Genomic DNA, 18,610 nt, shown 5'->3' with positions numbered 1-18,610 from the left:
GAACGGTGGAGGAAAGTTGGGTGGATCCATTTTTCTCCTCTGCTGGAAAGTCATCAGTAATATCCATTACAGTGGAGCAGCGGAGGTCGATGCCCCCCATCCTATATAATAGCCCCCCAATGAGCCCCATCGCTGCACACATATATTGCAGCATCCGTGTACAACAAGGCGTGGAGCCGCACTGGCGTCACGTCCAGGAATATCACTGGTGGCGCCGGCCGCACACGTTATACAGACTTAGATGGATGGACAGACTGAATGCCTGACGGGTGAATGACTTCACACATCTGGCTGTTACACAATGAATGAAGGATGAATGAACCTTCTTCCATAGTAAGATCATTCGTGGACCGGTGTCGTCTTTTTGTACGACTGATGCTTTATCATTGGTCCACTGCACCCAACGAACGATCATCTTTGTTGACACCATTCGTTTTTACGCACTTCAGACTAATGTTAATGGCGGTTTTACTACCCGCCCAGCCCCTTTGTGGGCAGTGGGCCCTGGAATGTGGCTCTCCAACTAACGCAGAACTCTCAGCGGCCCTGAGTGCTTGGAGAGGATTGCTGGAAGGAGTCATCCTTAAAGGGACTGGATCACCAAACATGTACAGACAGAAGAATACAAACATCAGCAAATAAAGACAGAGTAGAAAAAGGTTTCTCCATCTGGTTTTAATTAAAGGGGTTTTCCTATTACTTAAAATTGCCTCACAGCCCCTCTGTCCTTCCTGGTTGCTGCTGTCAGGTCATGTGACTGCTGCAGCCAATCACTGGCTATAGAAGGTCACTGCTGTGCCCAGTGATTGGGTGCAGTGGTCACATGACCTGTCAGCAGCAACCAGGAAGGACAGAGGAGCTGTGAGGCAATTGTAAGTCATAGGAAAACTCCTTTAATTAAAACCAGATAAAGAAACCTTTTTTTAAATCTGCTTTTATTTGCTGATTGTAGATTTTTTTTATTCTTTTGTCTGTACATGACTATAGTGGGCGGCCATCTTGTCTGTACATGACTACAGTGGGCAGCCATCTTGTCTGTACGTGAATACAGGGGGGGGGGGCATCTTGTCTGTACATGACTACAGGGGGCGGCCATCTTGTCTGTACATGACTACGGGTGGCGGCCATCTTGTCTGTACATGACTATGGGGGGCAGCCATCTTGTCTGTACATGACTACGGGGGGTGGCCATCTTGTCGTTACATGACTACCGGGGGCGGCCATCTTGTCTGTACATGACTACAGGGGGCGGCCATCTTGTCTGTATATAACAACAGGGGGCGGCCATCTTTACAGAACTACATTTATCAGCATTAAGAGGTATGCTTTACACACAATGGGCAGGAGCCGACCCATTGACTTGTATGGGAGACTGCTCTAAACATGCTCTGTGACCTGTACAGAGGTTATTGTGCAGGGATGGGAGCTGTGACACTACCTATTATGAATGATGGACCCTGTTATTTATATATGTCACTTCTCAGTGTAAGGCTTAATTCACACAAGAGTTTTTACGCAGCTATGCTGTTGCATTTTCACGCCTGGCCCGAAAAACGTGACCACCTGCCTGGACATTGGATTCCAATGCATTCGTTCACATGGGCGAATTTACAGCACATAAAAACATTGCACAGCAAAAAATAGAACATATACGCAACCGAAATCGGCGGACGACTTTACGCACGGCCGGAAAACATAGTTCTTGATCAATCTTTCGAACGATATACGCTTATGGCTCCCATAGACTCTTATGGGAGCTGGAAATAAAAGGAATGGGGGAGGGAGTTTAGCTGCGCCCAACACAGGAAAAAGCTGACAGGCGCCTCTATTTAGGCATTTGAAGGCATTCCGATGATTCCCGGGCTGAGATGCATTTTTTCGCTAAAACATTGCGCCCGGCCGTGTAAATGGATGAGAAAATGCTAATTAAGATCGGAACTTGATTGCGGAAAATCCTGAATTAATATTGCGCACGAGCAAACGTAAAAACGCACCCGCTGGTGTGAAGGCGCCCTAATGCTGCCTGTGATGATGAGGTGGCGGGGAGAGGTTTCCTCTGCAGGACAGGAAGTGGCAGACTGGGATCAGACTCTTTAGGAGTTGTTTTTTTAAATATAAATTCTGACTGAAAGTTAAAAAGAAAATCACCAAAACTTCTTAAGAAACACGATTAACAAAAAAATGTGATTTATACAACAGGTCATTTCCTGATGACACCTCCCTATAAAGGGAATCTGTCATCACCTAAACTAGGTTATTGGGCGCATAGATGATGGAACTGGGAGTCGTGCTTCATACTCGCTGGCAGATGCACAGCAGGACGCTTTCATAAAGATGAATGGGAGAGCGCTCGCACAGGGATGTCCACAGAGCCACGCTGCGTGCGCTCGCACAGAGTTGTCCGCAGAGTCATGCTGCAAGTGCACACACAAGGCTGTCCGCAGAGTCATGCTGCGTGCACACGCACAAGGCTGTCCGCAGAGTCATGCTGCGTGCACACACAGGGCTGTCCGCAGAGTCATGCTGCGTGCACACGCACAAGGCCGTCCGCAGAGTCACACTGCGTGCGCTCGCACAGAGCTGTCTGCACAGTCACGCTGCAAGTGCGCGCACAGGGCTATCCGCAGAGTCGCGCTGCGAGCGCGCGCACAGGGCTATCCGCAGAGTCACGCTGCGAGCGCACACACAAAGCTGTCTGCGGAGCCACGCAGCATGCGCACGCACAGGGATGTCCACAGAGTCACACTGCATGCACACGCACCAGGCCGTCCGCAGAGTCACGCTGCATGCACACGCACAAGGCCGTCCGCAGAGTCACGCTGCATGCACACGCACAAGGCCGTCCGCAGAGTCATGCTGCGTGCACACGCACAAGGCCTTCCGTAGAGTCACGCTGCGTGCACACGCACAAGGCCGTCCGTAGAGTCACGCTGCGTGCACAGGCACAAGGCCGTCCGCAGAGTCACGCTGCGTGCACACGCACAAGGCCGTCCGCAGAGTCACGCTGCGTGCATACACACAAGGCCGTCCGCAGAGTCACGCTGCGTGCACACGCACAAGGCCGTCCGCAGAGTCACGCTGCGAGCGCACACACAGAGCTGTCCGCGGAGTCACGCTGCGTGCGCACGCACAGAGCTGTCCGCAGAGTCACGCAGCGTGCGCTCACACAGAGATGTCCGCAGAGTCACGCTGCATGCGTACGCACAGGGCTGTCTGCAGAGTTATGCTGCGTGCACACGCACAGAGCTGTCCGCAGAGTCACACTGCGTGTGCACGCATGGGGCTGTCTGCAGAGTTACGCTGCGTACGCTCGCACAGGGCTGTTCGCAGAGTCCCGCTGCGTGCGCTCGCACAGAGCTGTCTGCACAGTCACGCTGCAAGTGCGCGCACATGGCTATCCGCAGAGTCACGCTGCGAGCGCACGCACAGAGCTGTCTGCAGAGTCACACTGCGAGCGCACACACAGAGCTGTCCGCGGAGTCACGCTGCGTGCGCACGCACAGAGCTGTCCACAGTCACGCAGCATGCGCATGCACAGAGCTGTCCACAGAGTCACGCTGCGTGCGCTCGCAGAGGGATGTCCACAGAGTCACGCTGCGTGCGCACGCACAGGGCTGTCCGCAGAGTCACGCTGCATGCGTACGCACAGGGCTGTCTGCAGAGTTATGCTGCGTGCACACGCACAGAGCTGTCCGCAGAGTCACACTGCGTGCGCACGCACAATGCTTTCCGCAGAGTTACGCTGCATACGCTCGCACAGGGCTGTTCGCAGAGTCCCGCTGCGTGCGCCCACACAAGGCTGTCTGCAGAGTCCCGCTGCGTGCGCCCGCACAAGGCTGTCTGCAGAGTCACGCTGTGTGCGCTCGCACAGGGCTGTCCGCAGAGTCATGCTGTGTGTGCTTGCTCAGGGATGTCCACAGAGTTTGCTGCGTGCGCACGCCAACTTCATGGGAACACAGCACTATAGCAGGGCAACCAGGTGAATATGAGTCACTGCTGCCCAGACTCCCCGTCCCCTCACTAACCTCGTAGTAAAGTTTTTGGGGCTCAAGGGTGATGACAGATTACCTTTACAGTGAGATACATCTTTAAAGGGGTATTCCAGGCATTTAACCCCTTGCAGTATTGTAGGCCTATCTTCAGGATCGGTCATCAGTAGTTGATTGGGTCTGCCACTTGGGACCTTGGCCATCAGCTGACCAAATCTTGGCAGGTCCGTCCACATTGGAATTGGTCCTGGAAGTGCAAGAGATAGTGTAGCTCATATTGATTTCATTGGGAGTGAAGTCTTCTGTTACACTTCAGACTCCAACCCCTGGATCAGAGACAGAAGTATAATAGAAGGTTTCGCTCCCAATGAAATCAATACAAGCTACACAGTCTATTGCACTTCTAGCTCCAACCCCAATATGGACATCTGTCCCCACTGCAGTGAGTGTGGGGGCTGAGATCTGCAGATCACCAGGGATCCCAAGTGGCAGACCTCCGCCAATCACCTACCTGAGAATAGGTCATCAGTACTGCAAGGGGTTAAATGCCCTCTAAAGCTATGCTCCTACCAAGGACAATCATGGCATATCCACAGGATGTGCTTTAAATGTCTGATACAATTCCACACGTGGAAAGTGCTCCTATGGGAAGAACAGGGAAGCCCCCCCCCCCCGACCCATCACATGTAGGCAAAGGTGGCTATGGCCCTCTCCATCCACTTCTACAAGAGCAGCCCCATTCTGTACATAGGAGCTGCGACGCACATCAGACACTTATGGGACAAGCTATAGATATGCCACAAATGGCCACGTCAGGAATACCGCTTTAAGAAGAGTAAACAATGTGACACAATTCATCATAGGACTTCAAAAAAAATGATCATTGGGCCAGAAGGGAATAGAAATGATGGACAGCGCCCAATCAATGTGGAAATCCAGTTGAATTCTAAAATATGATCTTTAAACCAGTTATTTGTATCTGAACGACTAAACAAGTCGGCATGGAGATCTCGCTACGGGCGCTATCTCGGCAAACAATAAGCTCTTTCAAACTGTCAATCATACACTTCAATGACGCTTCTGAGCAACTATCTAAAGGATACTCGGTGTACAGGGACCTTTACTCCACTCCTGACTACACATACAGCGTGTTTGTAGTCTGTAACCATGGAGATGCATAGCCCTCCATAGAAGCTGAATACACAAAACTTTTGATTTTTGTGTCATTTACTATTTTCAATGGAGTAATAAACATGTGGTTGAAAAAGTTTTAAACACGGTTTGTTAAAAACGAGACCAGTAGCGTACCACCTCCATACATGACAATCGGTAACTCTTGCATTGCGCATATAATATATGTAGAAACAACAGTACACATAATATATGTGGCGCGTATACACATTAGTATGGGTCTACCATTCTAGAACCACAACGTTGCCTTATTGCACAAATATATGTATAGAGAAATATAGTAATTAGAGGCGAGTTTCCCAATTTCTCGGCCTGTAGATGCATCCATCTGTTTTGTTAGAGCAGGTATCCCACAACATTAGAGTTCAGCTTTGATATATTTAGACAATGTACATGTTTCTGCTCAGGGCACTGATCTATAGACATTACACTAATCAAGTCAATGCCCTGGATTTGCACTTGGGGGTACACCCATTTTAAACAATGGGCTACACCAAAGTCCATGAGAAAGCGCATCTGCCTCATCAGTGACCATTGAGGTTCAAGGACTCAATGGCTGCTTCAATATAGGTGACTTGTGCACTTTAAAGTAGGCCGGACACCTGAACACAAAGGAATCAGCCATCTTGGGGGTTGTACTTCTATCTATAAAGCTGATGAGTTTTATAAGAACCAACATGAAATAAATATATTTCGGACCTCATGAGCGACATTCGGACAAAGCACCTGTGACCATGCTGGCTCTTTCAATAGACCTTATGATCATTTACCCCACAAAATGGTCATTTCCAATGTGCCTGGGTAATCGGTCAGTGAGAGTCAAATACTGTAGTGTTCCCCCTTCTTTACCCAACATCGTATTAGCTCCAGTGGTTCATAGAAGCGGGACAGCCCAGAAGAGTACTATGATGGGAGCCCAGAAGAGTACTACGATGGGGGTTCTTTCACTCAAGGTCATCTGGAAAAGTCTTGAAGCCCTAAGTAAGAACCTCCAGAAGATGCTTTAACCACTAGATTCCCATCGTCTTTCTTCTCAAAGGTCAATCCCTTCCTATGTCTATATCTGATCATCACATAGCGTGCCATATATACGAGGTGTTACTAATTCTTATCGTTCTGGTGACTGTAGACGTAAACATGATTACCATTGTTCTCCATGATATGGATGAGCAGGTTCTTCTCTGGATCACCAAATCTTTTTCTGAGTATCCCTTTATAAATAATGTGCAGGTGGAGAACACGGTTGGGAATGAGGAGAGTCATAGCTCATCAACCTAATTTTGCTTAAAAACTGAAAATACTGTAAAAGTGTCAAGATTCCTTCATGACGTAGAGCACGTACCGAAGCCCCATCCTAGTAATGAGAAGAGACGTTGGGCGATGCCTATTGTCATGTAAATACAAGGTAGGTGATGCAGTGTCTATTGTCATGTAATACAATACTAAAAGACATAGCATTCGCCATGTGCATCTCAGTTAGTTGTGGCGCAGTGCAGCCATTCAAGGGTTATAGTCTTTGTAAAGAAGGGGCAGCTTGTGCTTGAGTGGGTAAGAGGGACAGAAAGAGAAGGAGACTCAACAAGTGTGCAGGAGGATTATACTGCCCAATCCTTTATGGATGGTGGAACTTTGGGTAGAAGTGCAGAAGTCATGATAAGACTTCTCTGGTTACTCTCAAAGCTGTCCTCTAAGCCTCCATAATAGGTTCTAAACTCTCTTCCAATGACCCCTGGGATATTTTTTGGAAGGCAAGAGGATTTCCAGTGCTGATCTTTGGCACTGCATCCACACCTTCATGCCAGGGAATTTTAAGTCTTCATCCTACTGAGGTCTCCATTAGAACTTGCCCTTCAGAAAAAAAAAGTTTTCTTTTCTGTATTTCACCACTCTACCTCCACTCTCTGCCCCCCACCAGGGTTACACAGATGGTGTATCGCTAATCCCTTGTCCGGAGCTTCCTCCTCCCCCCGCCCCTGCCCTATGCCGTCTCTCACAGTGACCACGATGTCTCATAAAGCTGTCTCTCCACATAAACTTTTTGGCACATACTTCACACTCGTAGGGTTTGACTCCGGTGTGCGTCTTCATGTGTTCCGTTAGGTGGTGCTTCATCTTGAATTTTTTCCCACACACAGGGCAATCAAACGGGCGTAGATTGAGATGCATATTGACATGGCGATCACGCATACTTTTGTGAGAGAACGCTTTTCCGCAGTGGCAAAGGAATATTTTGCCACCTTCTCCTTGGCTTGTCCCAGTCCCACCTTGCCCAGCCGCACCATGTCCTGAAGGAAGCACCAGCAACTGATTTCCTTGCATATCCAGAGGCAAAAGAGGAGGTCCCTGTGGGTAACCAGGACCGTTGCCTGATGCTTCTTCGTAGGGCATGCCATCGGAGGGCTCACAGAAATTCACCTGCTCTTCTGGCGCATTCAGAGTGCGGACGTCACTGATACTCAGTTGTTCCTCCTCTTCGTCTTCCTCAAGCTCTTCCTCATCCTCTTCTTCTTCCCCTTCACATGTCAACAGCAGACCCTGGTGAGGCCGTTCCTTTTTGACATACACCCAGTGTCTCTGAGGAACAATGCTGGGCCTTCGGTAACTGGAGCAACTGGCGACAGATGCTTCCTCTCCCGATGGTTCTTCTTCTACGCTGGCTTCTTCTGCCGCGGCTTCATTTGTGACATCGCTTCTTCGTCTACTCCTCTCAGTGCACGGTTCTGGCGGGGCCTCACGTGGACTAAAGTAGTTACTGCTGCTAGGGGACTGGTTCTCGCTAGCTCTGCCAGAGTGAGGTCTCTGCGGCGTTGGACCATGACTGCCTGCTGCCCCTTCCATGCTTCCAGCACTGCTGCTGGCACGAGACTCCTTGAGAAGTTCTGAGCACTTATCCACAACATGCCACATCTGAAGCACGCTGCCCACCGTCAGGTAATTGACAATCTCGTCTGCCAGCATAGTCAAGCGGCCTGTGTAGGCGGCACATAAAACGGCTTCGAATGCCCCCGGGTCGACAACACCTGGCAACGCAACACAGCTCATGCCTTTCAGCAGCACTTGATCGTGGAAGTATGGGGAAGAGGCAGCAAGCACAGCGCGATGAGCACGGAACACACGCCCTTGTGCGTGAATGGACACGTCGCACAACTTCCCTTCTACTCGCTGCTGGTTCAGACTCTCCAGGAGAGAGCTGGCCACATCCGGGAAGTCCACATGGATGAGAGGTCCAGTAGTGTCCATGATCGCTCAGGAAGAGTGGGGGGGCACCTGACGAAAGACAAAAACGGGAAGAAAATAATGCAGAAATTATACAGGATTTGAAAAGGAACATCAAAGGACTGTTAAGAAATTCCTTGTCTGCTACAAGGTTGGGTCACTGTATTATGTGCTACACCAGGGCCTCCGACATACAGTCCATGTGCTGTTCAAGTATAAAGTGGCCTATACCTGGACCACCTAGGGCCCCATGTGACAAAATACACATGGACAAACGGATCACGAGAAAAACTCACGGCATGTAATATTCTGATGTGATCTGTGTAGGAGACTTGCCGACCCAAGTCAATGGGAATACTGAAACAAAATGAGCTGCACTCGGATGCCATCCATGTGCGATCTGTATGCAGCCCGCCTACTGTCCGGATTCATAAGGAAATAAGAATTGCGCCTGCTTTTAGTTTCTTGTTTTTGTTTTTTTTTAAGGACATGAAAAACGGATGGCACACGGAAGTAAGAGAAAAAGACACTCAGACTGCGTACAAATGGCATATGAAACTGCACATGTATGAAAAACGTCATTTTTGTGTGGACGCAACACGGAAGAGTGTTTTTTATGCTAGTGTGCACCTAACTCTCAGCAGATGCAAGTGCGCTATCATGTGGGTGTTAGTACCTGCGGGAGGGGAGCATCAACCCCGTGACAAGGTGAGCAACAGGCCGCAACTGTTTTTACCCAGCGGTGACATATTTGAGACAAAGTTAACAACATGGAGTAACTGTGAGGCTGAGAGCCCGGCGCACAACACTGACAATGTAATGGAGCCAGCAGTAGTGTAAGAAGCAGCGTAATGCGTTTTGATATATATTACACTTCTTCATCAGGCATGGAAATTACACAGTGGTGGCCCGGGGGCCCTGATAGTCATCAATGTCATTTACAGTTATTGATGGCCATGAAGATCCCCGGCCACTACTGTATGATTTCCATGCCTGATGAAGGGGTCTAATACCTCGAAACACTCTGTTGGCTCCAAAGAGGATTACTACTCATTGTTGGCAGGTCCCGGCAGTCCTCAGCTTGCCACCCTCCTGTTTATTCCATGTCTAACACAACCATGGGCTGATCGGTGTAACCCGGCCAGGAGCATCTAAAACACACATGCAAAATTGGATGGAAACGTGTGATTGTCGTTGGAAGAAATCGGTATTAATCTTGGATTTTGAAAGAAAAAAAATTCTACTTTATCTAAATAAGTAACTTCTGTAAATGATACACAGAGGGGGTTACTACATGAAGGCGTTTTACTACGACTCTGAGCGGCCTTTTTGAACGCATTGTACAGTGTTTTGACGGGGCTTTTTAACGCACCCTGTCATGTGATGGGTGCATTAACCCCTTAAGGACCAAGCTGTATTGTAACTTAAAGGAGATGTCCCGCGCCGAAACGGGTTTTTTTTTTTTTCAACCCCCCCCCCGTTCGGCGCGAGACAACCCCGATGCAGGGGTTAAAAAAACCACCCGCACAGCGCTTACCTGAATCCCGGCGGTCCGGTGACTTCAATACTTACCGCTGAAGATGGCCGCCGGGATCCTCCGTCTTCGTGGACCGCAGCTCTTCTGTGCGGTCCACTGCCGATTCCAGCCTCCTGATTGGCTGGAATCGGCACGTGACGGGGCGGAGCTACACGGAGCCGCTCTCTGGCACGAGCGGCTCCATAGAAGACTGCTGAAGACCCGGACTGCGCAAGCGCGGCTAATTTGGCCATCGGAGGCCAAAAATTAGTCGGCTCCATGGGAACGAGGACGCTAGCAACGGAGCAGGTAAGTAAAAAACTTTTTATAACTTCTGTATGGCTCATAATTAATGCACAATGTACATTACAAAGTGCATTATTATGGCCATACAGAAGTGTATAGACCCACTTGCTGCCTCGGGACAACCCCTTTAAGGACCAGACACCTTTTAGGGATTTTAGCAGCTCTGCTGTAGCAGGGAATCCTGGCGGTCGTGTGACCCCCGGCTCCCGTAGTGGAAGTTACATTTCCACTTTTACTTTTCAGTACACAATGCTCATTGAGCGCTGTCTACTCAGGGAAGGAAAAGTCAGAAAGGGTTAAAAATACCCTCCTGCCTTCTCCTCCAGGTTATTAGCTGTTATTAACAGCCCGTCCCGCCTCTGATTGATTGCAGAGCAGGAGGCTTAAAGGGGTTGTCTCGCAAAAGCAAGTGGGGTTCAGCACTTCTGTATGGCCATATTAATGCAGTTTGTAATATACATCGTGCATTAAATATGAGCCATACAGAAGTTATTCACTTACCTTCCCTGCGCTGGCGTCCCCGTCTCCATGGCTCCGTCTAACTTCAGCGTTTAATCGCCCGATTAGACGCGCTTGCGCAGAAGGGTCTTCTGCCTTCAGCTCGGTCTGGCACGAGCGGCGTTCTGGCTCCGCCCCTTCTACGCATCATTGCGTAGCTCCGCCCCGTCACGTGTGCCGATTCCAGCCAATCAGGAGGCTGGAATCGGCACACGTGACGGGGCGGAGCTACACGATGACGCGTAGAAGGGGGCAGAGCCAGAACGCCACTGCTGCCGGACAGACCAGAAGGCAGAAGACCCTTCTGCGCAAGCGCGTCTAATCGGGCGATTAGACGCTGAAGTTAGACGGAGCCATGGAGACGGGGACGCCAGCGCAGGGAAGGTAAGTGAATAACTTCTGTATGGCTCATATTTAATGCACGATGTATATTACAAAGCGCATTAATATGGCCATACAGAAGTGTATAACACCACTTGCTTTCGCGAGACAACCCCTTTAAATCCCCGCCGTAATTTTAAGCCCAGGAGCCATATATTTACTGCACCTGGTCCTAAACGGGTTAAAAAAAGTGAAAACACTAAAAAATAGAACAGACAGCGCTCGGAAATTATGGCGTTACAAATGACGCGTTCAAGCACAGGTCTAAGAAGCCCAATTAAAATCAATGGGAGCAATGTACCAGGACGCCACGCTAATGGTGGTAAGAAGTGGTGAGTGTGGGAGCGGTCTAAACGTGATTGTTACACTTGTCATTCATGGGTTAATACAACTTTAAGGGCGCATTCAGACGACCGTATATCGGCCGATGTGAATATACGGTGTCCCTCTCTGCAGGGGGAGGAGGCTAGAAGAGCCGGGAGCAGTGATCTGAGCTCCCGCCCCCTCTGCACTATTTGCAATGAGAGGAGGTGGGACGGGGGCAGGGGTAAATTACGGGAATTAGCTCCACCCCCATCCTGCCTCTCCTCATTGAAAATAGTGCAGGGGGGTGAAGCTCAGTAAACTGCTCCCGCCTCTTCCAGCCTCCTTCCCCTGCAAAGAGGGACGCTGTATATCAGCTGGGCATGAAAACCCAGCCGATGTACGGTCGTCTGATTGCACCCTAAGTCTGACACTTTTAAAGCCGCACAGAGCTGCCTGAGCTATTCTTGGTACGGGGGATTTTGGACATTTCCTACAGACTGCATTTGGTCATTCTGTCTGCATTCCTTTACTAGGACCGTGAGGGGAACAAGTCACATAATTATTTATTACACTTTGTCATGATGTGTTATGTTCAGGAAGGGGGTCGGCCCTGACAGATAGCTAGACTCTCTTGTCTGCTCACACTATAAATAAAGTTAAGGCTGGGCTGGGCTCTTCAGAAAGAGCGCAGTGGTGACTTCACAGAGTTCATGTCTCTTGTTCTTTCTCCAATATCATTGTTAATTAATTAGGGCACATAAGACCTCAGATTCCGGGTGCCTTATTACCGATTCTAAATTTAAAGGGTTACTCCAACAATTACACTTGGTGAAAAGTATAGAAACCGCCCACAGCGCCAATCAGCTCCAGCGTCAAGCTCTGTAACGTGTCAAAGTAACCATATAGGAAATAATAGAAATTGTACTATTTAAAGCGAATGTATCACCTGTATATTTTTAGTAATTAAGACCAGACAGTGAAACATTTTCCTAATCTGTTTTTTTACTTTCTGATTGTATGATTCTACTCTCTGTACCGGACTATGGGGGCAGCCATCTTGCCTGAGATGCAGTTAATCGTGTTTAGAGAGTGGCTTTACTGTACAGACACAGAGGACCTATTGACTTCTATGGAAGAGTGCTGTGGGCATGCTCTGCCTGCTCTGTAACCTGTGAGGGGAGGAGGTGAGCTGTGACCATTCCTATAGACTTCTGTGGCAGAGTGCTGTGGGGATGATACCCCGTCTGACATCATATAAAGCTTCATCTTTTGTGTTTAGTAGAAAAAAACGTAACTCAACTGTAGTAAAGAGTTTGCCAGAGCCGGACTACCTGTGCCTACATGTCCCCTTAAAGGGAATGTATCATCTGAAAAGAAATACAATACAGTTTAAGGCTGCTTTCACACTGCTGAGAAAACTCAAACAAGATTTGTGTGTTGCGAGACGCTCGAATATGAACCCCATTCATTTGAATGGGGTCATGTGCATGAGCCATTTAAAAAAAAATTTTTTCCCACATCACAGTGCGGGAAAAACTCTCGGCATGTCCTGACCTTGGTTCTTCCCTCGGAACGCCTCGCCCTCTGTATGCAATGGGACCGGCGAACCCAACACACGGCCACGCGATGCCAGGTTTCCCATTGAAAAACCCGGATGATCACTACTTCCCTGACACAAAAACACCCCGCTCTGCGGGAACATTGCACGTGTGTGGCCCGATATTGCGCTCACCCATGTCAAATTAGTCCAAATCAAGTTTTTTAAAAAAATATATATTTTTTTCCATGTCACTATGTATATTTTAAAAAATCCCTAATAATTCTCTGGTCACTGAAGCTAATAATAGTCTGAGACTTCCTCTTCTGTAGAGAAGTCATACAGACACAATAGACAGGAGGGGACTCGTGGTCCTCTATGGGATAGTGTTATGGCCATTCTCTATGACCTGTGCAGGGAGGGGAGGAGGTGAGCTGTGACTATTGTGAATGGTGGGGTCCTGTGTTATCTATATATAGGTGTCACCTCTCAGTATAATCCTGCCTGTGCAGGAAGGGGAGGAGGTGAGCTGTGACTATTGTGAATGGTGGCTCCTGTGTTATCTATATATAGGTGTCACCTCTCAGTGTAATCCGTCTGTGATGATAATGAGATGACTGCTGAGAAGTATCTACAGAATAGGAAGTGTCAGGATTATTATTAGTCCTAGTGGTCAGTGTGCAGGGAGGGTAGGAGGTAAGCTGTGACATCAGACTATTATTAGTCCTAGTCGTTGATGTAAGAACTGCAGGATTTAGGTTTTTTTAATAATATAGATCATGATATTACAAAAATGTTTTAAAAAAATCACCCAAAATTCTTAGAAAAAAAACATCTAACAAAAAATGTGATTTCTCCAACGGGTTACTTTCTGGTAACAGCTTCCCTTTTAGGCCTCCTTCCCACGAACGGATTTACGCCGCGTAAATTCGCGGCAAAAATCCGCTGTGTTGCACCCTGCTATTAGGTTCTATTGAACCTAATAGCACAATGCTCACGATGCGTAATTCCACCGCGGAATTACGCACCGCGATTTCTCCCGTCCTCACCCGCAGCATGCTCTATTTTCTGCGGGTGAGGACGGGCTGTACGCGCTGACGGCTTCCATTGCAGTCAATGGAAGCCGTCCCGCCCACCGCCGCGCGTCATATGACGCCATATGACGCGGCCGGCCGCGTCACGTGACACGGCCGCCCGCGCACGTGACACGGCGGCGGTGGGCGGTGACGGGCGGGGAAGCGTTTTCACGCTATCTCCCGCAGGTAAGTATAGGGGCTCTGGGGGGCGCCGTGACGGGCTTCACTGCGTAATATTACGCGGCGGAGCCCGTCACGCTCGTGGGAAGGAGGCCTTAAGGGGGTTTTCTGTTAATAAAGATTTTTTTAAAACATCACTTTTTTAAATTTTGCAATATTCCTTGTTTCAATGCACAATTTTCAAGATCTGTTTGCTGTCAGTGAATGGAAACAAAATTGTGCGTCTCTTACATCAGATGAGAAGATACTCTGTACTGGCTGCTCTATCAGCATTGGGACCCCTCCCCCCGCGCCCCACGAGGGATTAACCGTTTGTATCAGCGCTTTCCTTTTAGTTTTTAATGGATGAGTTTTTTTTCAAATTAAACAAAAGAATGGAATTAAAATTGAGACACGCAGAACGGAGGCGCCGACAGACCAATCAGAACAACCGACGCTTCCACCGGGTTGTTTCCACTGCGTTTACATCCGCTCTGCGGTTCGTGCGCCGCTGGTTTCACACATTCAACTGAATTCAAATAGAGTTGAAATCTGCAACAAAATCTGGCAGCAATCAGCGGCTCCCCCCTCTAACGCTAATTACACGCGGGCGAGCGCGATACCCCCCCCCCCTCTAACGCTAATTACACACGGGGCGAGCGCAATACCCCCCCCTCTAACGCTAATTACACACGGGCGAGCGCGATACCGGTCCGTGAACCTCAGCCTGTTATCGCGGTTGGGATGGTGCGATCTCCCCGCGGATGTGAGGTGCGGCAGAGAGGATCGGCGAGGGGTGCCCATTGTTTTCCCTGAGCGACCCGTCATCGCACCCCGCTGTGGTATTCCCGGCCCCATTGTAAACAGTGGGCGATGTGTCGGAGGGACCGCCCACAGATAGCGCTGCCATTGTTTCGGTTGTGACCTCGTTAAGAAGGGCGTTCATACTGCTGCGTCTCGCAGCGCACAAATCTCACACAATATTCTCGGCCGTGTGGCGGGCGGCTTTCCGTTCCGTCGCTCGCTGCCTAGGCTGTCATAGAGGCTCCGTTCCGCCCACTTTCACCCGTACGCGAACGCCACGTTTTTTTTTCCATGAAGAGAAGTAACGCAGACGAACGCAGTGAACGAGCGCTACGAAATCTCCATTAAATCCATGGGAACTAGAACAGAGGCGGTTTTTTCCCCGTCTTGCGGCTCCTCTGACACACGAGAACCGCAGCGGCGGCGAGGAGCAGCGCTCCAGATGTACACGACCCCGGCGCAGCGCAGACACCGCTTCTCTCAAGTCGCTGCGCGCCTCCATCCGCTGGCACCGAGGACAGGCAGCCACTAGAATGCTGACAGGCAGCCCCAGCCGGCTGCCGCCTCACAGTGCAGCCCCTGGCCGCCCCCACATCCCAGCCGCCGCCCTCCCGCACCGCCCCGTTCACACCGCTACGCAATAACCGCACACAACAGTTTATCTCACCCCGGGATTGTGTCTTGCTGTCTCTTTAACACCTTCTGTGTCTCAGGCCTCCTTAGGCTCCGCCCCTTCGTTAAAGGCGCGCAGGCGCATCGTGCTCTACAAAGGGTCGTCGCTCTCTGCCGACACAAAATATTTTGCCTTTATCGCCGAAGTCACCGCAGCGGTCGGTGCTGATTGGTCGGCGGCCGCCGTAGGACGCGCCCCTTTTGTTTCTGGCGACCTCGTCTGCTGGAGCCGCTGAGACAAAGCTGATTGGAGCATCGGCTTGTCAATCAGAAGAAGAGCGCCTATCCTGCACGCTGATTGGCTGTCGCGCTAAGTAGCGGGCTTTGTGCGGTTGCACCGTGTAGTTGTGTGTGCTTCTGTCTGGCTGTAGTATGGGCGTTCTACAGGTGATGTCTCTATGGGTGACGGCCCCTTTATGGGCGACACCTCTCCATGATTGACGGCCCTCTATAGGTGCATGGCCGCCTCAAACACCGTGACAACACTGCAGCTACAAAGACTTTATTAGCAGACGAGAAGTAGCAGCGGGCGGCGCACTCAATGGTAGCCGGGGTTGTCATCTTTGTCGCCAACACGCTGGCCGAAATAAAGGGACGTGGCTTATCAGTTATTCTAGTGGCCCCGGTAGTAAGCGGGCCCCAGGCGTTCCGCCACACCGTGACGCTCCCGCCGGACGCCCCTGCGGTGATTAGAGACGCTGGCCCCTCCCCCGGCGGCAGCGCCGAATACAGGAGGTGAGGAGCGCTGCGTCTGATGGTGACTGCACAGTGACACCTGCTGCGCACACCAGCTGGCTTGTAGCCGCCATTAAAGGGGCGGTACCAAGACTACGTTATCCCACAGGACAGCGGATAATCTGCTGACCCCTGCGGATCTGCTTGTTCACTGTGAATGGAGGCCGGAACCATCTCCGGCCGCTCCGCCTGCATTCACTGAGTGATGCTCAGTCCGGTGTAAAAGCTGAGGAATGATTATCGCTGGGACGAGTGGGCGGGCATCTGCACCCGACGGATCACCCCCGCCCATCTCCTGTGAGAAGAAATCTGCGACCTGCTCAAGCCTTCTTCCCTCGGATATCGGCTGTGGAGGGAGTCACGAGGCCCCCCATAAACATTAGGTGGTCAGTTTAGAGCAGGGGTCCCCAACTCCAGTCCTCAGGGACCACCAACAGGTCATGTTTTCAGGATATCCTATGGTAAGAACACCTGTGGCAATGTCTGAGGCCCCGACAATAATTACATCACCTGTGCAATACTAAGGAAATCCTGAAAACATGACCTGTTGGTGGTCCCTGAGGACTGGAGTTGGGGAACACTGGTTTAGAGCATTCCTTCCTATTTGGTGGTCATTGATCCTGGACTACCAGGCCATTCCTCCACTGTGAGGCCATCATGGCAGCGAGTTTGTCCATTGGCTATGGATGAGATGTTACTGCGGCCTGTAATGTAACATGAGCCGCGGGGGGCTGCCGAGGGTCCGTCTGTACCCCGCTCCGACAGACGTATGCTGGGAATGTGGTTATAGCAACCATGCCTGTAGTGTGAAGAAAGACCAATGGACAGAGATGGCTACACAGCTAGAAGAACCAGCTGTACGCTAATAGCGGGTGTGAAACAGGCGGCAGCTCCGAACCCTCATTAATGTCCATCGCCAGCCTCACCCATGTCTCTGCCCATGACGCTACTAGAAACCTCATGGAATAAAGCCACTCATTAGTGGGTAATGCCGTTCACCATGCAGGTGGATGATGGTATAAAGCCTCGGGGACGTCCCTATATAACATGCCTGCACTCCTTGCCAAAAGCAATTCTGCCCCTAGAAGTTATTTGTCTGCAAAACTCGGCATACAGTTCCATCTCAGGCTACGTTCACACGGCCAAGACTCTTGTGCGAGTTTTGTGTATGACAAGACGCACAAAACTCACACGAATGTGAACTCCTCCTTTTGAATGAACTTATTCACATGAGAGAGAAAATCGCAGCACGTTCTATCTTTTGATGTTCCTTCGGAACGCCCCATCCATTGTTTTCAATCAGCCCTCGAAAAGCACTGCATGACACTCACATGTTGTGCCACGTTTCCCATTGAAATGAATAGAAAACACGTGTGTTTGTCTGACATTTGTGAAACACGTGCCCAAGGGTCACAATTTTTTCTGTGATACAAGGCGTTTTTTAAATGAAAAAACACTCACATCGCCGTGAAAACCGCACGTTGGCAAGCACGATATTGGTCCGAATTTCTCATCCTGATAGCATGCTAATAAGTGTGAATCCAACCTCAGGCAGATTTGTAAATGATGAGAGTTGTAGTGATTAGATGGACGGTCTTGACACCTCAGCCCCTAAAAGTGGTTCCCTCCTTGGCCTATAAAAGGCTCTCGGAGGCCCCTTGTGTGTAGTGACCTCTTCTTCTGCTTGTGTAGAGCTTGTTGACCACTAGACACCTCTACAACGCAGAAAAGAGATTTCATCCGTTACCAGAGGGGGGCGCATTATTGGGATGTGAGAAGCTGGATGGTCGTATCGATGAACTGTCCACCACCGGCCGTTCTGACCAGACTATTAGGTGTTGTAACCAGTGGATGAGGGCACACAAGGTGACCGGGCTCAGGCTGCCCTCCTGCAGACCACCAATAGAGAGGAGCGTCTGACCAGACTGTTAGGAGGTGTTGCGGCCAGTGGAAATGTGAGCGCACACAAGGTGACCGGGCTCAGGACGCCCCCTACAGACCACCAGTAGAGAGGAGTCTGATCGTCCAACAAGCACCAGCAGCTCCAACGGTTTCGCTGTCCGCAATCCAGACAGGTGGAACCATCGTTATACCCCTGTAACTGTCATAACTAGAGATGAGCGAGCATTGCCTTTAGCGAGTATCTCCCCTGCTCGAGACTGCAGGTTCGGGTGCCGGTGCGGGGAAGCGGTGAGTAGCAGCCGTCAGCAGGAGGGGGGGGGGG

At 50.2% G+C, this 18,610-nt stretch overlaps 1 protein-coding gene across 1 annotated transcript; it reads right to left on the bottom strand.

Moving 5' to 3' along the window:
- Positions 1-908: 908 nt before the first annotated feature.
- Positions 909-15,714, bottom strand: ZBTB22 (zinc finger and BTB domain containing 22). Its single transcript, XM_066581305.1, has 2 exons — positions 15,647-15,714; positions 909-8,447 (listed from the first exon to the last, which is right to left on the bottom strand). The coding sequence occupies exon 2, from the start codon at positions 8,418-8,420 to the stop codon at positions 7,098-7,100; it is 1,323 nt and encodes a 440-aa protein (XP_066437402.1). The 5' UTR covers positions 8,421-8,447; positions 15,647-15,714; the 3' UTR covers positions 909-7,097.
- Between the last annotated feature and the right edge of the window lie 2,896 nt (positions 15,715-18,610).

Source organism: Eleutherodactylus coqui, chromosome 10, assembly GCF_035609145.1.
Source record: "Eleutherodactylus coqui strain aEleCoq1 chromosome 10, aEleCoq1.hap1, whole genome shotgun sequence".
Lineage (NCBI taxonomy): Eukaryota > Metazoa > Chordata > Amphibia > Anura > Eleutherodactylidae > Eleutherodactylus > Eleutherodactylus coqui.
The sequence above is the reverse complement of the archived record's forward strand: the minus strand, read 5'-3'. Positions and strand labels throughout refer to the sequence as shown.

Coding starts and splice junctions, on each gene's coding strand:
- ZBTB22 (XM_066581305.1), bottom strand. CDS start 8,420: ATGGACACTACTGGACCTCTCATCCATGTGGACTTCCCGGATGTGGCC.